At 42.8% G+C, this 24,227-nt stretch overlaps 1 protein-coding gene across 2 annotated transcripts in view; it reads right to left on the bottom strand.

Annotated features, from left to right (window-relative positions):
• The window catches only part of FLI1 (Fli-1 proto-oncogene, ETS transcription factor), a 76,189-nt gene that overhangs the window by 18,297 nt on the left and 33,665 nt on the right, over positions 1 to 24,227 (bottom strand). For both annotated transcript variants that reach the window (XM_072884754.1, XM_072884755.1), the window contains exons 2-5: positions 20,550 to 20,761; positions 11,740 to 11,894; positions 8,192 to 8,395; positions 1,532 to 1,600 (exon numbers count right to left, since the gene is read on the bottom strand). In XM_072884754.1, coding sequence (XP_072740855.1) covers positions 1,532 to 1,600; positions 8,192 to 8,395; positions 11,740 to 11,894; positions 20,550 to 20,761 — 640 coding nt within the window. The remainder of the gene's footprint in view (positions 1 to 1,531; positions 1,601 to 8,191; positions 8,396 to 11,739; positions 11,895 to 20,549; positions 20,762 to 24,227) is intronic.

Below are 24,227 nucleotides of genomic sequence, written 5' to 3'. Positions count from 1 at the left end.
CAGAAAAGCCTGAATGGCTTTGTCTCTGTAATGTACCATGTTTTACCAACTAATGCCTGTCTCATAAAGTGGGAACAGCATGCCAGGGAACAGACAGCTCAAGTGGATAGTTATATGCCGGACAAAAGAAGCTGCTATAAAACCCAGCACTGATATTGTGTCCAGGCTCCAGGACAGATGTTGGAGATGAAATGCGGTGTGGTACAATGAGAAAGAAGTGCTGGCTCTAAGAGCAGTGCTAGTCAATGAAGCAGCCAGACACACCACGCAGAAGCTTGTTAAATGTGTGATCTCAGTTTGCTGTAGCCTTTCAGTGAAATGGGTTTTTTTGTCTCTCCCTCTCTCCAGCTGCTTAAATAAAAGACTTTCTGCCTTTCCCCACTATTCTTTGAAATGCAAACTCGTGGCTCATCAATGAAGCCACGTTCTCCTGAAAAGCATAGAAATGTTTATATATGAGGTGAGGAAACTGTCTCCGCACGAAAGCAGACTGCTTCTAGGTGGGTTATCTCGTATGACAGACGTGAGATTTCACACTTTTCCCAGAAGCTTTTCAAATGGAGGAGCTGAACACAGTTCAGTGAACAAAACCAATGTTCCTGCAGTTACACAAAGGGAAAGGAAGACCAAACTCAAGGCTCCTAGTCCTACACAGCAAGTTATAGAGCACAGGACCAGATTTTTGGTCTTAAACACCCTCTGTTTGGCCTTTAGCAATTCAACTGTCCGAGTGTGACTTACTGTCTTATCTAGGTAAGGGATGTGCATCATACCCACCACACCAACTCCCGTAATTTTATTGTGACTGAGAATCTGGTTTTTCATTAAAAATAAGAAAAAGAAATAGGACTGTAGCTGCAGAGGAAAAGCTGAAAAACCTGACTGAAGGGTATACAAACAACTCAAAAGCCTGAAGGAACCTCAAGTGTGTTATTAACTTTTAAACTTCAAGGTTTCTAAGCTCCATCTGCATGATTGGAATTTATAATAGGTTAAAAATTTGGTGTTATTTGAAAAAGAAAATCAAAATGTTCCAGAATGAAAGTGTCAAAAAGATACACTTGGTCTTCCTCGCTGGTTGAAACTAGCTGACAGATTCATGAATGGTTTTGGAAGACGTGAGTGGCCTTTATTCAGTAATGGAATTTATTGTAAGAAGATTTTATCCTTTCAGCGATGAACTCACTCAGAGAGAAATAGTGTCTCAGTCTTTGCTATATATCTGAGATTTCAAACTGTTTCACATAAAGAACAGAAAATATGCCATCAGTTCATCAACTCAGTAATACACAAGTGTGAAAATGACAGATAGATGTTTTATGCCACAATGTTGGCTGGAGAAGCAGAGATGTGATTTTCAGGACTGACGGAGCTGCAAATTGTGAATTATTCCATTTTAACCATGCTGTGCATGCATAGAAGATCCGAACACTTTCATGCCAAGGATACTATAAAAAAGGTCTAGTTTTAACCCAATCAAAAACACCATGAGAGCACAGGAAGCCAGGACATTTATATGCAAAAGACTGACCTTCTTTGGTGGCAAGACGTGAGGAAGCTTCTGTGTGGGATGGAGTATTGTAGACCAGCAGTGAGCTACCTATAATGAAAAGAAAAGGAGTTATTGCCGTTTGAATGCGCTCTGCTAGTGGGGAACCATGCAGGCAGGTAGAAAATGCTATCACTAGGATCTAAAGACCAAATTTTTCAGACAGTTAGGCACACATTTTCTATGATGGATATGAAATTCTTTTAAAAGCTTGGTAGCTGTATGTCACACATGCTACCGTTTCTCCACTTGCAAATCAAAATAAAGACATTTGCCTCCTTCACTGAGCACCTTGATGTCCTCTGTTGAAAACTGATATAAAAGGGTGAGGTTGTATAGTACATTTATACAGGTACAATATCTATCACAGCAGAGCATCTAGAAATGACTATGGCACAGATTGTATTACAGGATAAGGAATAAGCTTTCCTCTCTCTCTAGCTGTGATAGAGAAATTTCCTGTTTGAGGAACGTACAGTAGAAGTGACATGAATTGCACTGTCAGGATCTGAACATTTTTAGAGTGTCATGTGCTTGGTTTTGGATCAACAGCTGCAAAAATCTCACTGGTATTCCAGCATCTCCCATGCTTTGTGGAGTTTGAAAGTAGGTTTCTTGGTTCTGAGTGGCCTTTCTATCCAGTCCCACTTGAAACAAGACTATTCAAGAGGAGCACAAAAAATAACCCATTGGAAGGCTCTTTGTTTTGCAGTCTATGGTGGAAATGTTCCCTTCTAAGCATTTTACTTTGATTCTCCTGCAAACTTATCTGGAAATGGAGGAAGAGGCCCTGTGAGCTCTTGGAAGCCAGCATGTAATATACATTTCATGGTTGTCTAGTTATATGTGTTTACCCTACATAATCTTCTAGGCTCACCTTTCCTACAGCTCTTTGAAAAAGTTGCCACTGCATCAGGCGATGACATTCATAACAAGGCCCAGGGCCCTTCTCGGTAGGGACTGATGATGTGAACGGGAGCAGGGCAGCAATCTCGCCGTGGATTGGTATGGATGAGAAGTGCTTTTACAGACACTTTCTGCTATTCATATCTACACATCCCTCTAATCAGTGAGATTCTGTCCCATTTAAGGTACTTGGTCCTAAGCAACACACAGCAAACAGTATAGACTTCTGTATATGCTATGCTGACCCTGAGCATCCCCAGATTCTTTGGCAGGGCTAAGAATACCTCTTTTGCAGGTACTATAATACTAACTGATTAGGATCTTGTGACTAAGCCATGCAGTCTCCACATTCCTCTAATCCACATGATCCCAAATAACACTGACCTCACTTGCCCCTCAGTAGTATTCACAGTATATCTCACTTTCCTGCGAGAGCTGAGGATTAGGCAGTTCACTGCCAGAAGTAATAGCCATTGCAGGTGCTGGATCTTATTAGCCCTGTGTTCCTGTGGATTTCTTTTCTTCTCCGAATGCAAACGAAGCCAAAGACATACACAGCCAGCATGTACACAGAGGTAGAAGGTGTTGGAAAACAAAGCCCACTCATAGGGAGTGGAAGATGGATGCTACCAGATGCTGCAAGAGAGGGGATGTTTCAAAAGACCAGCATGGATAACATGGTAAACTAGGAGGGAAAGAGTTCAAGGGCATCCCAAGGGAACCTTGACTGTGAAAGCTGTAGATAACCGAAGTGATTGGCTTAAATATTTAGAGAGATTTGCTGGTCTTTTGCTGCTGCTGGAGGAATTGCAACAGCTTTGTCCACCTAACTCATGTTTTCAGCAGATGGTTTCTGGCTTTGGCATTTCTTTCTTGAATATCTGTGGGGAAACTCCTGTCCACCACTCTCTCCTTTTCAGGTTATTTGAAGTAGATCCTGAATACAACGCCCAGCCTAGCTTGCCCCAGACAGGGAACTGCTGGGGAATTCAGAAACACAGTTTTCTATGACTAAATAGGCTGCAAATGCCTGGTTGCACTGACTGGCTGAGGAGTTGGGGGTGGGGTGATGAATAGCACTGAACAAGCCTGTACGATGAACCTATAGCTACTTTACACTAAAAAATGCAGCCCAAGCCACTGGAAAGGGACGGCACCTCCCCCAGTTTAATTGCTAAAAGTTCTCACCTTTGCCCGACAGTCTGAGGTTTCTGGTGGGAACACCACAGAAAAGGAAATGTGTTTCCTATTAAGGGTTTTCAATGAAGGAGGAAAAGAGAGAAAGCCAGAGACACGGCTCAGGACAGAGAGAAGCAGACAGACAGACAGAGGCCAGGCTGCTCCCTCCCTTACTCGTTCTTGGGCAAAACTTTGACTGCGACGAATTTTCGTTTTGTTCTTATTCCCCCTTCCCCTCACTGGGACAGTGACAGCTTAGATTAAATCAGCTCTTTCTGGAAACACCGGTATTATTAATAAAGTGCAAGGCTATTCTCCTATAATTAATATTAAACATCTTATCTTATGGTTCCTCCCACCTTTTTCTTTCTTCTTTATTTCCCTTGTATTAATTAAAAAAGAAGATGGAAAAGGAATGAAAACCAGAGCAGGAGAGTTCATTCCCCATAAAGTCTTCCTTTTCACAAGGCAGCTCATCCTTCTGAGATGCAGGAATATCTTGGTTTCACAATCTTGAAGTCTATTTAACCTGGAAGTCTTTTTTATCCTGACCTTCTGAAGGCCATGTGGATTTCCCTCCATATCTCCTGGTAGAATCGTGGTTCTGCTGCATTTAGCAGTATAGTTTTGTTTGGCATTAATATATGGCTCGAAACCACAAAGCAGTTTTCTACTTCTGCTTCTCGCCATGGTCTCATTCTTTCCCCTTCAGGCTCTTTTCGTTTGTACACACCACACACAACCAATCCCCCATAACTAGAGAGGAAAAGGACGGAGGTGACAGTTCAGGCTTCTTTTGATGTTCATCCCAAACATAGCATGAAAACATTCAAATCTCCCTTCCCACTGCCCACTGGCTGACTGCAGAAGATTCACCAGACAGGCTGTGTTTGAAAAAGATACCGGCACAGCAGTCAGTCTGGAGTCAGAAGGTACAGGGCGATGAACAAGAAGAAAAGGCCAAGGCATGGCTTCACAATTTTGGAAAGGAAACTGGAAGAAACACTTAAAGAAAGAGAATTGTTTGAGGTGGGGGACAGTAAGTTGCCTGAAAAAACTACTGGGGGGTGTTTTGAGAGATTCCAAAGGATAGAGTGTGCTGCAGAACTGGGTTCTGCAAGTCTGAAATCTCCTAAAGATCAGAGACATCCGAATTCCTGAGTGCTGCAATCGGTTACGGAAACAGGAAACAACTGCACGATTCTGATCCAGACCTAAGTTTTGCCTGAAGACTAAAGGTGCTGTGATATGAGTTCGGTTTAGTCTTGACTGTATTAAATAACTCACCTGAACCTTCTATCTCCAAAACTACAATTGAGCTTTTGTTGAGGTCTTGCAGATGTTACCAGTTTATTTTTTCAATCTGGACTCAGATGTGCCAAAATAACGTACCTCATAGTCAGTTTTAAGAATGCTTTCACTCTGATCAGGAGTGTAAAATGTTGAAAATCTTCTGAGGAAGCTAATTTTCAGGGGGTCTCCTTGCCTGGCTAGCAAACAGGATCAGAAAGTTCAGACCAGCTTTGTTTCTTGGAAAAAACCACCAAAGTTTAGGATTCACTAGTCATCGCATATCCAGCTTAACATCCTGAGAGGACGAACACCTTTCAAGAGAGAGACTGGGCAGATGTTATCTAGCCTATAAATCTGCAAATCCCCAAATTTCTCCCGTGTTTTGTTGCCATCACGTATTCTCTACCCTAAGCAGGAGCAGAGCTGGATGTCTCTGTAACAAACAACCTTACAAAAGGGGAAAATTCATGAAACAAGACCATCTCCCCATGGCACTGAGCTCAGAGGCTCGGCACTAAACATCCGCTGGAAATCAGTCTGGAAAAACAATAAGCTCCTTTCGAAGGCGTTACTCCGTGAGGGAGTTAACCAGCAATCCAGAAACCAGACTGTCATTAGGCAGCACTAGGAACAGCTGCACGGAAAGGAATGCTCTTCAGAGGCTGCCCGACCTCCACTCAGACAGGAGCTTGCTTTAATAAGGACAGCACTCGCATGACGTCTTAGAACAGCCCAAGGGGCTGAACAGAGAGAAATTTATAATCGTAAAAGCTGGGGATGGACTGGGATTGAATTCTCCTTTCGTATGCATCCACGTAAAATTGGAATAACTAATTTGTCTGAAGCCAGCAAAGTTGCTCGGGTTTTGCACTAGCTTAATAGCATAGAAATCATTGCAGGCATTCCCCCGGCAGAACATTATATTTTTATGATTATTATTCAGCATATGTTGCAGCAGCACTTAAATGTTGCAACTGCATTAGGACTCCATTGTGTTGGGTCTTGAGAGACATGAGACACAATCCCTGTTCCAGATTTGCCATCTCAACAGACAAGACCAACAAGAAGGCAGGATTACTAGCTCCATTTTACAGAAAGTAAAACTGAAGCATGGAGGAATTAAGGCAAAGGTTTATCCCTCCTTATTTCAGGCATTTAAAGGTGATGTGTGAACTAGGGGACTCCTATCCTGAATTTCAACGTGCCCTCTTGCTTTTTTTCTATAAATGGAGACCAGTGTGACCAGACTTCTAATTTAGGGACTTCAGGTGTCTAAAGGTAGGTAGGATCAACCAGGAATTTGCTCCTGAACAAATGGACAGCAGCAAATGGTAAAGGTAGCAATTGAATCCAGGTCTTCAGGCTTATGCCATGAGAGCAAGGCTGCAATTCCTCTGATGCTCTCTTTGAACGCCCCAAGTAATGGGATCTGTAACACTTGAGACTATCACTGAAGATGCTTTCTGGAGCTAAAGCAACAGAAGAATTCAACTCTTCTGCCAACCTTTTCAAATTCATCCTGGTTCTTTGATTCAAAAACCATACAACTCCTTCTTCGTCTCTTTCTGTCAATTCTCAAGTCTTATCAATGAGACAATTCAAGTGTCTCACTTGAGTATTTATCTTGTGGGAATTTAAAAACATTTCCGGTTACAAAGCGTCTGATTTGCCCAGCCAAAGTCAGCAGGTTTGGCCAAAGCAACACTGGCTTCACAAAACTGCCTTACGACTTCCTGTAAAAGTGTGTAATTCTGCATGCAAACCTTAGTTAGAAAGCTATTCTGTGTCTGCAATAATCTTGAAATGTCCTGTGAACCAGCAGCTCTTTGCTGATGAAACAGGATGAAATTTGCAAATCATTTTGGATGGGAAATTATTTTATTGTGAAGTCGCAAGGGACAAAAACTGTTCAAATCCAACAACTCTGTTATTTGTTGTGAATCATTTCTTTGGCTCGACTTCTCAAACAAAATAAAGGTGGGGCTTACAGAGGCACCCATCTGTGATCTAACTCTTGTCCCACTGTAATCTGTAAAACTCCCACTGATTTTAGCAGAGGCAGGGAGAGACCAGCACTGAACAGCTTTGAAGAAACACCCTAAATAAATGCAGTCTCTCTGCTTTATTGCACTGGCCAGATGGAGACATCTTCAGCTGCCTTTACATCACAATTTGATTTCCCAGTGGAGTAAACAGACTTTTTTCTTTCTCTCCCTGCCCTCCCACCTTGCTTTATGGCACCTTCCCCTGATTTTTCAGTCCTCAAATAATTTTACTCCTATAAAAACTGTTTCACTTGAAAAAATATTGGAGCATGTAAGATTTAGGTTCAAGTTCTCTGGCCTCATCATAACACAGTTATCCTTAGCACACCTTTGTGAAGAAAGGAAATGCTTTTACCTCCATTTTATAGATGACGAGGAGACATTTGGAAGCTATGGACATGCTCAGGGTTGCACAGGAAGTCTTAGAAAGATCTGAATCTAAGACTCCCAGCCTCAAGAGCATCTGCTAACCATAAGGTGGTCATTCCTGTTTGGGCTGCTGTGGTATGCTTTTCCAGAAAGCTCAGAAGACTGCTCACAGCTTCTGTCTTAGGGGCTTAATACAGCAAAAAGGAGTATTGGATCCATTACATACTCTAGTGTGGGACACAGAGTAGCACTAAAGAGGTTCAGCAAAACTTGTTCTTTGAGTACTAGGTCATTTGCACGATATCTGCTTCAGCACACTTACATTTGGGGAACTGCTCTTGCATTTTTTCTTCTTTCCAACAAATGTGGGCCTTCAGGAACATAGAAAATCTCCAACTGTGGCCAGTTGTGGGTCCTATTCTGGAGCAGTCTTTACCAGAAGCCTCGGGGGAAAGTGCACAGCCCTCTAGCTGCAAAGTCATGGAATAATTTGCCCGTGACCCATCACTTAATGTTTGGTTTAATCTCCACAGCAAATTTATGTATTTTTATCATATAGCCACAGCTGTTTTTATTATCTGCAAGACTATCTAATCTTCTTAAGAGTCCTGCTCAGTTCTTCACCTCCCCGATAGCAACACTAACTCCATCTAAGTTAAAATTAACTTTCCAACCCACTTTTTATTGCTCTCTTCCTTTTTTGCTCTCTCTGCTTGCCTTTCTCTGTTCTTTTTCCCTCATCCTTGCTACTATTTATCCTGCAAGAAGAGCCCTAGAAGCTCAATACTCATGGCAGCTTACCCTATCAGCATGCTATGCTAGGGCTGGGATAAGTCAGGGCAATACTTACTTTCCCTGAGGTAACTGAGGTGAGACAACAGAACTTCTGTGTTGTAGAGGGAGGTGGTTCGGAGGAAGTCATCCTTGTTCATTTTGCAGAGCTCCTTGCCATCCATATTCTGGAAGATGGTGGTGTCAATCTCCATTAATCCATACTCCTTTATAGCCCATTCCAGCCACTGGCGCACATGTTCCTGGGTCCATAGGGTGGGATCTGGCAGAAAAGCACAACGGATGGTAACGCTATACGCAAGCCTCAAGCCTCCAGCACTCACTGAACCCCAATCAAAGCATTAACCATTGTTTCCACAACCAAATGGATTTAATTTACCAATTCCAATGCATTTTGCCACGATGAACAAGTACTGTGCGCATAAATTGATCACACTGACCCACTGGCAGGGTAAGTTCTCTTGATTGTCTCCCACCTGCTTGAATCTCATACCTATTCTTGGGAACAATATTAGTGACATTTGACTGTGACTTTTCTCCCTCTGGAAAAAAGCTTCCAAAAGCAAATTCATCCCTTTGAAAGGGTATGCTTGTCACAGCTTCGGTTCTGCAATGCTATATAGTTACATCAGTGCTGTATAAGTCACACCATCCTTCGCAAGTGCATTACAAAGTCCCAACAGATGGCATTTTAAAGTCTGAGGATGGCGGTATTTATGGTCAGCAAAGGGACTCTGAAAAAAAATATTATTGCTTAAACAGAACAGCTTGCCATGTATCTCTGAGTCACATTTGTTCACCCTGCTGACAGGAACACAATTTTACCTCCGCTAGCCCTGTAAAACCAACACAGCTATTGGAGGGCAATGTGGATTTTATACTGTCTCATGCATCATTATCAACTGTCAGCAAAGCTCCAGCTGTGGAATCTTTATTACTGGTGATGACGTAAGAGAGAGATTGAACCCGGCTGGAGTTTCAGACCCCATGGTGACGGTTTGCTGCATCAGTAGTTAAAAAAAGAAATCATCCTTTGAGTTTCGAAAAGAGCATTAGATCAGAAAGTCCCAGCAACAATTTGTGCCACGATACCATTTTTACAGAGTCATTTTCAGAGCATATCTGCATTTTCAGATGTTTCCTGTGCTGCTTCTCCCCATGTATCCCATTTCAAAATTTAAGCTGCAAATTCATGTTCCACTGCAGCTGGAGAGGGTTGCAAAGTCAAGCTTAAACTTTGGAGACGTCTGATTTGGAGACCATCATGGCTGGTACAGTCCTCCAAGATCAACCTCAAACACTTCAGGTCCCGAAGCAGTTGAGAAAATGGATCAGAAACATGTAGCCATCACACAGCTGATAGGTTGTCCTTTGGGGAGGGACAAGAAATGCCTCTGCCACATGTTTTATAGTGTATAAAATAATGCCTTGGCCCAGGACTGTAAACTGTGTGTGCTTGGGCTACAGGCATCCCTTGACACAAAAGGTCAGGTAGTGGCTATACCTGGTGTATTCCTGGCCACCTGAGTTCCAGAATAACAGCATGAAATGGAGAAGTAAGAACAAGGAATATTGAAATTATAACCGTGACATTTCCTCGCTGAATTTCTAGTAAACCTGGGTTGCTTAAAGCTGAATTCTAAACATGGAACTTACAACCCCATACCTTTGCAAGTCTGCTTTGGGAAAGAAAGATGGATTTCCTTTATCTTTTGGCAATAGCTAATTTACATTCTGCTTTCTAAGCACTGGCAAAAGACTGCAAATTTCACTATGCAAGTATTCAAGGGAGGATGATTTTTTTTTTTTTAATTGAAAGAGTTATTTGTCTTGAGTTTTGAAAAAACCCCAACATTTAGAGGCCATAGTGAATTTGTGGTCTCCCTTTAAATAAACACTTTTGAATTTCAGATTCTGCCTATTTATCACTGCAGAAGACATTGAATGGTCTCTGAAAAACTGCCTTCTTGAAACATGGCTTAGAGTTTGTTATTATTACTATTGCAAGCCTAATGTGACATTATTCTTGCCTATCTTTACCCTAATGTGCTATAAATCTTTACTCTGGATTATATTAAAATTTCCAAATGCCTTTCTTGGATGAATCGGCCTCATATCCTGCAGCCACATATCTGGGATGATGTTCATTATTGTCTTCCAAAGTCTGGTAAATCACTGCTATTTCACAAGTATCTCAAGGTTTTGATTTGTAGATGCTCATGAGGGGGAAAAAAGTCCTTTTTTTCACTTGCCTTCAAAGAGGAGATTTTAAACCTTCTCTTCCACTGAGGGCACTAAAAGTCATTTCCCCTATTTCAACAGCAACGCTAAACTTTATCCCACCCTTGGTCTTTTTAAATATGCATAAATAGCATGGTGAAGAGCAGGATAAATGTTCCTTCTTGACTATCTTTAATAATATAATGCCTAGTTGGTATCAGCTAACACCTTTCTAGGCAACGTTGATGCTGAAATCATATCTGATGCTGTCACCGATTAGGTTAGCCAGTCTCTCTAAGCAGATCCTAACAACGGCTTAAATGGTACTTTGAGATTTGCTGTCAATCTTTTATTGGCTTCCCTTCACTACATTCAGTTCAAGCTTTTCCTTTTCATCCTAAATGGCAAACAAATGCTTGGGAATTGTCATCTGTTCGTGGTCAAGCCACGATCAGAAAACAGAGCTAAACTCCACAAGTACATTTCTTTCTGCCAACAGTTCATCTGCAGGAATCAGCTACAACCCTCGGTGAAACCCTCACAACACTGGGTGAAAAGCTGCACCCCTTGAAATCCGTGGAAGTTTCGGTACATAAATTGGGCCAGGACTTGGCTCATAATATGTCCCTTGCTGGAAAGTTCCTGGGCTAGCCTCTTTCTATCTATGCTGTTTATAAACTTTGCAGGGAAAAGACTCGCTCTCGTTCCAGGTTCAGACTTCACCAGTTGCCTGCCACAGCAGCTCTCATCCTTGACTATCCAAACGCATCTAATGCATCCTGCCAATTTCAGACAGCAGATGTGGATATCAAATACAAACACAGAACTGGACAGGAATGTTTCTGTGTAACAATTTTTGGAAGGATAATGTAGTTCCTGCAAAATATAGTTTTTCTGGTTTTCTACTTCTAACAAAAAAATGAAAACAAAATAGCTCATTTTGAATCAATATGACATGAAAGTGCATCTGGATTCTACAGAGCATCATGGGAGTTATAATTTGGGTCCACTTCATGCTTATTTTTGCCTATGAACTGCGCTCTTTGATCATACCATGCATGTCCCAGGAAGCACTGCAGATTCTCCTCTAACACATGACGGGAGATGGATTTGGTTCAACACACCAAAACAACACTTCGTTCCAGGCGAAAAAAAAAAAAAAAGCAGCAGCACTAATTATCCACTTCTTATTCTCATTCAAGGTAGAACATATACTGGGACACGGGAAATTCCCACTAGCCAGAAACTCTGATATTATCCTTACTTTTTACATGGTTTGTAAGAAAGAGAATCCTCAGAGAGTGGATAAACAAGCCTTATCTGCTCAGCTGGATACTTAAGACAGTGCAAGGAAATATGAAACAAAGAGTTTGATGGTGGTGGTACCTGCTGGGACAATGACTCTCCTCTCATTGGTGGTCATGTTGGGAGGAGGCCCGTTCTTCTCATCCATGTAGGTGCTGTAACTCATTGGGTTGGACTCTGTCCCTGCTCCGACGAGTTTGCTGCATTTGTTCACACTACAGTCTACGGGGGACTCCCTGAAATGTGAAAGGAAACAGATGACTTCTCATTATTACGCACCTTTCATCCCTGCTGTAGCAGAAGGAGGTCTGGGTTACAGAAATGGCAAGTATCCCGAAGGTGAAAAGTTAAGGGGACTTTCTTTACATGTGGGAGAGGCCATTCCTGGCCTGTCACATGAATGTCATAAGGAGATCTATGAATCACAAGTCTCAGGGAGGGGATCTCTAATAATGAGACCAGTTGGAGGAAAGAGTGTTGGAGGTGCAAAGAAGAGTGACTTTTGGACAAAGGCAATGGTAGCTGTAAGGTCGTACTCAACACCTCGGAAATATCAAAATTCACAAACCAGATAAAAAGCAAGTGCCTATCACGTAGGTCTGTCGGTTACGCCCCCACACTCCCCTTCATCCTTTATTGCTCAGCTGCATTTTAGCAATCCTTCAGATACAGCTTGATGCTCCTAGGAGCCCTTGTTGGACTGTTTCACTCTTGCATTGTGTTAAATACAACCCTGCACACCACACCGTCTTTCTGTTATAGTGGAGTCTATCAATTGACAGAAAGGCTGCACTTCTCACCTCATGACCTAAGGCATTTCTGCAGACCTAATCAGAAATACAGATACACCCCCCTTCATTTTGTTAACAAAGCACACAAAATACCCATGCCAAAATGACAGGATAGTCACAGGAGAATACGACAATATTAGCATGGTATCTAAAGAGTCTTATTTATACAGAGCTGAATGTAACTGATCTTGTCTGTTCTTAACAGTTAAAACAGTCCCAGGCTTGTCTACTACTTGGATAGGAAATCTAGAAATCTTAGGTGCCTTAGGCGTGAGTCAAGAACTTCAGACCACAGAAACAGTGTGCGAAAAAGGCTCTGGCCCCAGTTTTACTTCTGAGGTGATGGAGTGATGAGGAGGGAACATTTAGCAACTCAGGTGGCACTGTGCTAAGACCTGGACTACATGCAGACCCTTGGCAAGCAATAGGCTTTCTCTGTCCTGTTCTGGGAGAATTATGAGCCTCCAAACCACAGATAGGGAGCAGAGATTTTGTTTTTCTCCAGCTGCAGTAGTAACTCATGCTTTTAGCTCTAGAGGTCACTTAAAATACCAGTCCACAGCCTGCCACATGCACACAGTACATCCCAGCTCTGAAGAATGTACCAGGGAAGGGCAGCATTATTGCCCTCGCCTATACAAGGATGCATTAGTGTGCAACCACTATGCAAAGCAAGCACAGAGCCCATATCCAGTGCAGTTTAGTCCACAGCTTTAATTGCACAGCCGTTCTTCTTCTCTGCCAGAAGCAAAGTGGCTTGGGAGGAAACCATTCGCTGAAGGGTAAGAACTATGACAGTGCACCAAATCCCACCCTCTGAGTTCAGCTGGCAAGACTTCCAAGTTTGGACACTAAACAAATTTGTTTCTTAATCTGAATGGGGGGGGAAGGAGAAATTACTGAAATTCAGTTATCATGGCTGGGAGATAAATGCTCCACCGAGATATTCTAAGGCAGATGGTAATTTTTTCCTCATGTCTTGCTGAGGGAATGTTGCTTGAAAATGGAAATAAGATGTATAACTTACACATGTTTGAATTTAAGGTTTTACTATTTCGCCTACTGTTTTTCCAGGCAGGGAACCAAAATCCGCCTTCAGAGAGGCAAACTGCTGAAGGTTTAATGTCCCCGTGGCAGTCAGAGGAGAGTCTGAGCAATTGCAGGGACACCAGGGTTTTCACAGGGAATGTGATCATTTCTAACTTTCTGTTGAAATACTCTGTGTCAGGTGTTAAATGCTGCCTGTACTGGCAGAGAAAAAGCCCTGAAGCAGCACAAAGGATCTTATTCTTTCCCAAGGTACAGGCTGTCCTGAGAAGACTCGGTGAAATGGCGAGAGCATCCATGCTTCAAGGTGTCAGACTCTGTTCGGTTCGGTGCTGACCATCCCCAGGAGGTGACCAACCTCCTCGCCTGCCCTGCCTGGAGGCCAGGTGCTGACTTTAAATGGTGCGGGCAGCCCAGCTGGTGGGACAGACCCGAACACACACACACATCCCCACGCAGTGAGGGCGTATGGATTCCTACCTGCCTTTGGGATAAATTCTCCTTTCTTCAGAGTCAACAGTAAAATTTTCTTCAAGTTCCCTGCAGTCAGCACCTCCCAGGTGCTAGCAGTGCTGGCACAACTACCTGCTGCCTAAGGTCCTTCTAATGGGTTCACTCTCGCCCCCCTGCTCTGTAGTTAAATTTCCCTGGAAAATAACCCCCTCAGTTGAAATATGCAATATTTATGATAGAATAGTTACATATATAATATTCACACAGAACTACAGGATATATCCAGACTCTCAGATAAGTACATCTTCTAAAAAGCTTATCTGCCTAGGAGTATACCTGCTTTCTACTGGCATGAAAGGACACACATGAAAAGACCAGAGGGTCCTTGGCTGTCTCTACTCTCTCTGCTAAGTATTGTGCACATTCACGTGACTGGGACAGCAAAATAACAAAAATAACACCAACACTGTGAGATATCTCCTCAGTGGTTTTGTGATGATTTTTCACTTTGCAGGCTCTTGGCTTGGCAGCCAGGACCCTGCTTATCCTCTGCCTTGCTCTGCAGCCAAAACCAGACAACCAAGTATCGGAGGCTGAGATCTGAAAAGAAGTTTAAGGGACTGAGGTGTCCTTACCAACCACTGATTTACCACTGTGGGAAGAGAAGCCACTCCGTTAATCCTGTGGGACATGTTAAACGTGCTCCATGTACCTGAGAGGGTTGTGTCCGTGTGGCTGAGTAGATGCCTCACTTCCCTCTGAGGAAGTTTTCAGGATGGTTGGATCCAGAGCTAACTGATCTGATAGCAGAAGGACAGACATAACTGGCAATAGCATTGCCAAAACTTAACTGGGCAGGAGACCAAACTGTCCTTCCCTTAAGAAAAACACTGTGAAATCTTTAATGACAGCAAGTGGGAAGCTCCTTACTTTTGTGTTCTCTGTAACCCAGCATTTCCTACCAGATCCAAATGGAGCCTTTTATTGGGAAATGAGACAGCACTACCAGACCGAATTATCTTTGCAGCTCCTGGACGGCCAATACTGTACTGCCTCAGCCTAAGATGAGGGATTTAACAGCATCCCAGCAGAAGGTAGGTGTAGCCGCGGGCAACACAAAGAAGAATTCAGTGTGGGGAACAACTACAGTATCAAATGAGAACAGGGAGCTGCGAGCCATGAATAGTGTATTCATTGAATATAGCTCCTTTCTTAGTTCAGGCATTACCCACAGGCAGACTTAGATTTATATAAAAATTTCCTCATTATTTGAAATGGTTTGTGCAGGGGATTTCAGATGCCAGATTAATCCTTGACTTTTCACAGAGACTTTAGACTTTCAAGTGGCTATACATGCTGGACTTGCTCAGGTTCTGGGCAGAAAACATTGTAGATCTACTAAGGTAAATGGATATAGGCTGCTTTCACAAGATCTCTTAAGTATATTCACTGTGGCAGCAACAGAGTCCAAGGAATATGAAGCAGTACTCATTCCCACTGTCCGTCCAAAGACTCTTCGTTCCAGCAGCTCCAGTAGTAGTCTCTGGGGATGCCAAGAGCTTGGTGTTTTGGGAAAGTTTATGCTAGACTGGCCAAAATGGACAAGCAGCTAGCCTGGCATTGACTAATAAATCCTCTGTACAGCTTCAGCCTGCGTTCCAGATACCTGGAAATAAAGCGTTTACTGTCCCAGGGCCTCTGTCTAGGAATCACCTTTGGCTTTCATTCGAAAGAGCAAAATAAGGGATTTCAGTAATTTCTGAACCTGACTCAGCTGTGGTCAGTGGGATATTTCCTTCTTCTTTCTCTCCCTTTCTTCCTATCCTTTCATTCCTCCTCTCCTCCCATCTTTTTTTCTTTTTAAATTTGCCACTTTTTGGTGTAAATCAAATCATTTGGTCACCTCAGCTTTAATCTCTTTAATACTTGAAATTAGATTTTAATTTGTTGTTGTTGTTCAGTGAAGAAAGTAAGAATAGACATGCGGTGATTCTGCTTGTGGCTCCCTCTTACAGGCAGGGAATAGAGCTATCAGGACAGAATCACAGCACCTCGAAACTTGCGTCTAACTGCACTTTAACCCTGCCTCTCATCCTGCTTGCAGGAATGCCTCAGGAGGAGGTTCACACTGAAAAAGACTAAGTCTGCGGAAAGAAGGGACAGCTGTAAAAAGGATGGAAAAAGACATACAGGTTACAGAACTCAAACTGCATGAGGAAAGCACAGAGGCTCAGTAGGGTCTAAAAGAATCGTGTTTATCACATACAGGTAAATGCAAACAGTAGGTAATTGCCCAGTCTGCTGCTCTGGCTGGGGACTAGAACAACACAGTGAATCCCACTAGAGGGCTCACACGCTACTTAAAGGGGATTTTTATTCTTCTAGACATCATAGATGGTCCCTTTGTTTTGTTTTGAGAAAATTATTGTGGCATAAAAATGTTCTGAGATCCCTGAACCTTAGCATTATGTTAATATTCTGAAGCAAGAGAATGTCTCCAAAGCATTTTCAAAGCACTGACTTCATTATTTTAGCTAGAGAAAATTCATAACATCAGTTGGAATTACACAGTGAAGTTTGCCTGCATCCGTGCACACATCCAGCACATTAGAGTATTCTTTCACATTTGAAGATCATACAAATTTTGTAACATCTTTTTCAAAATCGCTCTCTGAGTTTAGCTACAAATGCAGATCTGTAGTAGCTCAGTAAATACAGACAAAATTTGGAATGTCTGTTGTTTGGTTCACTCTTTGCATTTGGAATTTATGTAAAATAGAAGGAAAAATCTATTATTAAAATGGATTGTAAATTGGGTTAAACTTTACCCAGTGTTTTTCTAAATAATCCTCCTCCTTTATTCATTGGAATTTAAAATGTGAAAGATTTTTTTTTTTTTTAAAATAGAAATGATTGTATTTATATCACATCTGAAGGTCCCAACAGAAAACCAGGCCTAGTATGTTGGGAACTGTACAAGCACGCTGTAGGAGACAGATCTTTCCCTGAATGGGCTATAAACAAAATAAGCAGAAGACACAAACCCAGCAAAGAACAAAGATTGCAGGCCACACTTCCAGCCCCTAAATGGATGCAAAGAGAGATGAATGGTATACAGAACACCTTGCAGTAAACCCACGGAAAAGCTGGACTTCTATTTTTTGTGTGCAACAGGTCAGTGCTACAAATACAAGACCGTTTCCCTTTCCCAGTGCGTAAGGGGGTGTAAGAAGCACAAGGATTTTAATTTTCCGATGTTGGATTTTAACTGCTTTGTGTTTGGATGCTAATGTGTTTAACTGCTTTGTGTTTGTTCTGAGCAAGCAGCTGTCTGTGAAGGCAAGGACAGATTTTGAGGGCATATACTGCATCCAGGTCTGATAATACTAGAAACTTTCACAAAATTTCTACTTCTGAATCTTGCAACAATACAGAAGTCCCATCTTCTCCCCTAAAACATAGATGCCTGCCACTGTCTGAATATCCCCTATACACAATCAGTATGCAGTTATCTGGGAAATTCTTTCCAACTGGGGAGTAAACCAGGAAAACCTGACATTGGGGTAGAAAGCTGGTCAGAGTTTCCATGTTGTTTAGCACTTGGAGGGACAGTTCTGCAAAACAGGCTTGGAGAGGTTCTTCAAAGACCCCTTCTCCCACCCTGCTGAGGACCAAACCAACTCATCACACTATAGCTCACAGCAGTCAGACCTGCTTCTGGTTGCTAAGAAAAAGAAGAAAAGCTGGACACTGTCCCTTACCGTCATCCAGCTCCCTCCACTGTCAGGTTTCCTATAGCTTTATCACTCCCTAGAGTACATAAACCATTCTCTCAACAAGCAGAATACACTAGCGCTTCAAGTACAGGTGAAACACAGAATAAAGGCTGCTCCCTGTAATGAGGCAGCTGGAACCCGGTAAGAGAGTGTGCTTGAGAAACAAGAGAGAGAAGGAGAGGCAGAGAGAGAGGGGGAATAGGTTTTGTCATTCAGTCCGCAGTTCAAGTTAATCTGTATTGAGATTGGCATTTGCCGCTCAGATAGTGTGTCAGTTTTGCCAGGCAGCTGATGGGCAGAGGAACAAGCAACTGGAGTGGCCCAACCCATAACAATGAACTGTGATGGACATGGGGGAAAGGGTAAATTTTTAGGCCTGAATAGGAGGAGAGGATGGATAAGTCAGATTGACATTCTCATTTCTTGGGTGGATTGGAGCTCTTGTGCTAACAAGTTATCAAAAGGCAAGGCTGGAAGCTATTTCAGTGCTTAGTTCTGACATTCAAAACAGTCTTTTCTTTTCTTCTGACAGGTTGGGAAGTTGTTACCCCTTTTTTAGAGAGACTGAGGACACTTAGTTTCTGCCTAAGAATCTTGTAGTCTTGAGCAAGCCCATAAAGAAGGATTCCCTTTTTGCCCAGAATAAACACACCTCTAGAGGGCCTTTCTTTATGGGTATCAGAGTGCTCACAGTTGTTAATGAATCAGTTTGTCAAAGCAGTTTTATTTCCCTTTTTTCCTGAGCAGATGAGGAAATCGTAGCACAAAGATCACAACGGAAGGACAGCCCAATACATTTGATTCCCAAGACATGCAGTACACATACAACGAGAACGTTACATAGACTTTCGGACATACAAGTACCTACGCATACAGAATTTATACAGAAAATGTGCTTACAGGATCTGAAAAGCACAACTATGTGCTGCCTGTGGTAGCTCAGCAGATGTGACAGAACTGCTTGTTCCCTTGACCCTCCAAAATTTGCTAGAGTGAGACAGACAAGTAGCATAATGGGAGGAAACACTCTCTGTGTGTTGGTGTGACGCTATGGGTGTGAACAACTGATGCAATGCTACAAAGGGCTTCCTCACATGATCATGGGAGCCTGTTGCCTGCGCCATACGTGAGGCGGATTCTGCCACCTCATTTCTCATGACTGGCTCACCTCTCCTCAGGATGGAGAGGTCAGACCTGCACAGCACCATGCACAAGCCTCACTCATTCAGTCAGGATCCCACTCTGCATTGTGCTCTTGAAGATTTTAGGGATGGCTTAAGAAGACTAGCCTTGGTAGCCAAAGGTAGTCCTCGTAACTATCAAAAAACCTCAAGCTTCTGGTACTTTCAAGATCCATCATTTTGCCTGTGTTATCCAGAGATGGTGTTTTTCAGGAAATAACTAATTTTTCCATGCTTCAGCCTCAATTCTGAGATTGGAAACACTAGTGCAAAAATTCATGTAGTTCTTATGAAGTCCAGAAATGATACTAAGGCACAACTGGGGCAAGATCAAATCCAGTCTACAAATGATCACCATCAAAGACCAACTGACGCAAAAACCTTTATCTTGCAGTAAAATCAGCATCTACTGTATACTTACGAGGAAAAAAAACCATGCTGCTGTTTGAAGTCTTTAACACCATCATCTCACTATAGAACTCTGAACGCACAAGGCTGCTTTCTGTTTCAAACTCTAGACTCTGCTAGGTTCTCAGAAACCAGGAAAACAGGCTGTTACAGAAGCCCTAAACTAACCCTAAAGAAGAAAAACCCTTGATTGTTTAACTGTCCTGTATTAACATTGTACAAATGTTGGAGATGTTTGTGACACTGAAATTAAAAGCAAATTTAAAATTAATATGAACTCTAAAACCTAATGCTAAAAAATAAAATAGTTTTTCTTTATTGTATATATTTAAAACTGAAAAAAATTGAAAATTCTACACCGAAAGATTTTGTCCAAGAAGGTGAAATTTTTTCCTAGGCTTTGGACTTGTAGAAATATTTTTAAAAGAGACAGTCTGAGCTGCGATAATAAAATGTTTTCAAGTCTTTGAATTTGTCATTGAACAGGGAAATGATCCATCTCCCTCAGCTCTAACTACACATCATGGGGGGCAGGCCTCCTACCCCTTTGGCTAAAAGCTGTAGAGGATACATCATAACCAGCTCAAATCTACTCCTGAACTCTGTTTCACCAGTGGTCACATATATTCACACAGAAGACGTGGGTATATGCCCTTTGTTTTGTTACACCTCATAGACTGCCATAAAGGATCTGTCTCCTCTTTTTCCCTTCTCCGTCAAATAGCTCTCCAGTTCCATATGGTTACTTCTGCCGTGGCAGAGCACGAATCTAGTTACAGATGCAACAAGGAGCGCCCTCCAGTGAAGCCCATCCAGTCCATTAGTGCAGCTTTCACTAGCTTCACTCTGGAGCACTGGTATGAACACCGACTATTACTGCATGACCGAGTCCATCTTCAGGAGCCCCTTGAACCATGGCACATTTGTGAGATGCTGAACTAAGTGATGAAATGTGTAATTTACAACAGGGTTTGCAGCATGAACTCTGTCCTGGCAGTCTCATGTCCCAGTCTGTACAGCGTTCATGGAGACTGGTAGAGATGCATGCTGCAGAACTGCAAGAGCAAGACCCTCAGGCCATTAAAAAATGAGTGACAAAGGAACTCCAGGGGGAGTGGGATATGGTCCTACACAAAGAGTGGAGTTTGTTGATATGCAGGACAAGAGCACAAATGGATGATACGTGCTCTGCTTTTGTTTAAGATTCAGTAGACGTGGAAAGGGTCTTTCCTTACCTTGATCCATTCATGTGGTCATATTCCCTTTTTACATTGACCCGGACGGGCTGATTAATCCACTCCTGCTGAGGAGGCAAAGGGTTGATTTTGTGCGGCTGGCCATAGTCAGGGTTCCCTGAGGCTGTCATATCTGCCTTGGGGAGGTGAGTGGCAGCGCCGTACGTGGAGTCAAAGAGGGACTGGTCGTCGCTCACCACCGACAGAGCCTCCTGAGGAGAAAAAGAACAAGCGCTCAGAGTCATGACTAAACTAGTAACTCCATTCTTATTCTCTCTTTGAGCTGGTGAGCACCTGCAAGGGCCCCACAGCTGCCCAGCGCTGTCTGAAATTGCCATCTGCCAGGATTGCAGATTGAATCAGATTCTTTGGGGTCCATTAACCCGTATGCAAAACCGGCGGGTTGCTTTGCTAGCTGCTGTGTTGCTCTGGGTGGGGCAAGAGTTAAGGTTAACTTGACTTCTGCAAACAGTAAAGGTGGCTGCTGGGTGCTATACCATTCTCATCGCTTGCTGTAAGCAGCTTCATCTGCGATTTCGTATAGTTACCTGCCCACCTGCCTGCACTTGCTGATCCAAAAACAACCAAAGAGATATGTAGTATGTAACATTTCTGGAGTGTCATTTGAAGGCCTATACATCTTCTTTCAAAGGGTTTTGTGTGGTGTTTATATTTTGAGGTTACTAGTGAAGGAGAAGCAGTCAGTACAGGTCAGAGTTATGGGTGTTAGTGGTGGGATAAAAAATGCATTACTTTACACTTTTTGTTTATTTTGTGGGAAATGTAGGACTGGTGAGTTACCAAACTGCATTTCTAGAAATGCTTAAAAACAGGAAATTGTTATCCTTTTTTTTCCTGCTGAAACTCCAAATGTTGACAAAAAGTTTTGACTATCAATTTCCTTGCGTTGATGCGCTTGGGTTTTCTAAATGAAGCATGCCAGGCTCATAAAGGCTTTGGCACAGTCCTGCCTTATTCAAAGTGCATCTGACAGGGTCTGCATGTTCTTTATGGAGCTAAGCTAACCGCACATAACACAGCTGCCATTATGGCTGGCAAGCCAGAGACTGAACGAGGAACCTCCCAAACTAAAAGCACACACTACTTTAATGTGAGTTAATGGAGCAGACCTCCGAAACAAAGGCAGCAACAGACTCACCTACTCTGTGGACCGAGCATTCAAAAGACCCGTAACATCAATGTGTATGCAGCATGAACACACAGACACTGTCTTTGCTTTGAAAGCTGATGTGCTGCTAAACCCTCGGTGCTCAAAACCCACAGGACACAGTCCAAATCATAAGCTTTTAAAAATAATAAATTATTGCTCTCTCCCCGCCTCCCCCCGGTAGTCGTTTCTGAGGTTAGATTTGCAAACTTTTTCCACAACCAGGGAGGGAAACAGAAATTCTGAAAACTTAGAAAAGTGCAGCTGCTGGAATCCTCCGATTACATGAGAATCTAAGTGCAAATCAGATATTACCAGGCTCATGATATCATCACAAAAAATGTCAATAGTTAGAGTCTACTGGGTAAACATGAGAATCCCCCTCAGCCTGAAATTAACCCACTTAGAAAGAGTCAGGTCAGTGCACTGCATTTACAAATATCAGCACTTCTCTATCTCAGATCTCAGATCACGTAACAAAGCCAAATAAGCCTGAGTAGCCTAGAATTTAAGTGGGCCTGACTAAGCTTGAATTTGGAGGAACCCTCAAACATCTGCGTAAGTCCTGCTGAAGTTACAGTATTTGCTGTAAAAATTTTGTGAGCAACGTCTCACACTGATCAGCAGAGATGGCTACAGCCTTTAAACAACAAAAATGAGAGTTTTCACCCCACACTGCCTAACGCTGTGTGTTGCAAGGAGCTCAGACTGTATTTATCCTTTCCAGCAGCTTTTTCTTGGTGGATGCACAGCCTTTCAAAAATAACCCTTCCCTTTTTCTGCTTTAAGTAGAAAAAGCTAGGGAGTGGAAGGTGCTCCTTGGAAGAATTTCCTTGTGGTGCAATCCTGTATGATCACAGCCTTGTGTCAGAAACTCCTTAAAGGGACTGAGACTATCTCCAGGCTATGAACTTTGCCTGTGTAGAAAGGTACAAGAACACGAGATCTTCTGGTGACAGCTCTTAAAAGAGAGCAAGTCTTTCCATCAGAGGTAAGGGTATAGTGACTTGCTGCTTCTCTGTTTTACTGAAATTAGGATGTCAGGCAGGGGTTCCTAAATGACACATCTCCTGTAAGTCTCTGCTTCCTCTCAATACAAAAAATGTGGGGTTCCCTACATTATGGCATGAGGTGGTAGGTGAACCTCAAATACCTGGGGTGCTGGGCTGACTTACAACTGTCTAGACCCAGTCTAGACTAGTCTATGCATCGATCTTACTGGTCAGAGGCAAGGAAACCCATGAGTACCACTGCAAAATCATGAAATAAAATGTTTCAAATGTTTGGGTTTGGAGATTTCTAGTCTAAAAACATACACTAAGTTGGGGTCTTTTAAGGAAACAATACCTGGGAAAATGCTTTTTTCTGCCTAAAGCCATTTTTCTTCTGAAGAAAGGTTCTGATGGAAAAAAATTGGAAAGCTGGGATCTTTCTGGCTACACCTCCCCCCCAAAAAAACCCCACCCCAAAGAACAGCCCTGGACGAGGATCAATTATTAGTGCTGCATCCAAGTACAACTATCTTTACACACACAGGCAAGTACATACTTTTCTCTGATATACAGAATAACTGATGGAGAAGCCTGCCTCCTCAGATAAGGATCTTCCTTGAAAGACAAAGCGACTGCTAGGCCCTGCCTACAGCAGCAACTGGCGTTAACGGGGATAATGATAATCTTACAAGCAGGCAGCAGTTGCACCGAGAAGCCCTGCATTTTGCTGCTTGAATGCATACAGACTGCAAACTCTACGGTCTTTAAAACTCTGTCGCACACAGGAAAAGAAATTCAAATGTGATGGCTGCCATCATGGCAGGCCCAAGCAGTTACTGAACCAGGAATCGTTTTAGCTAAAACCCTGAGTTAGTTACAGCCACAAAAGCTACAGACTCAAGGCTCTGGGGGAACTGAAGACACACAGAGCAGATCAGGCAGAGATAGCGGCTTGTAACACCTGCTTACGATCCGGATCATGCATGCAAATAGCAAACAAGTATTGCTGATTGCATGCAAGGGAAGTTGGGTGGCATGCTGCCAATGCCTGCTGCAATCAGCTTCTCCGCAGTGTGTACATCTACAGCTTAAGAGAAAAACAAAGGGATGGCAAGCAACAGGTAGCCTTTAGCTGGCACGGTCAGAGTAGGGGACCACTCAGATAACGTCCTAGCAGTGACAACTACTTGGGACTCAGTTTAACTCTCTTAGAAGAGGACAGAGCTTGGCTGGCCCTGCTAGAGTTTCAGGCTACAGACCCAGATGGGGAATGTGTACAGCCTTCCTTGTACTCACTATCAGAGGCTCTGCTTGGCTTGATTCAGTTTTGAAGGACTAGTCTGCTCAGGAAGTGTTTGGCTTCAGTTCTGGCTGAGGAAGAGATCCACAGTTAAATTGAATACCAGAGGGCAAATTTCCATCCCCTGGAACCGAGAGCTACTTAGCGTTTGGTGATGGGCAACTGGGAAAACACACCAAGGCGTTAAAGGTGCTAACATAACCTAACCAGACAGGCCA

This window comes from Ciconia boyciana, chromosome 20 (assembly GCF_034638445.1).
Source record: "Ciconia boyciana chromosome 20, ASM3463844v1, whole genome shotgun sequence".
Lineage (NCBI taxonomy): Eukaryota > Metazoa > Chordata > Aves > Ciconiiformes > Ciconiidae > Ciconia > Ciconia boyciana.
Note: the sequence above shows the minus strand (reverse complement) of the source record. Positions and strands in the feature narration are given on the sequence as shown.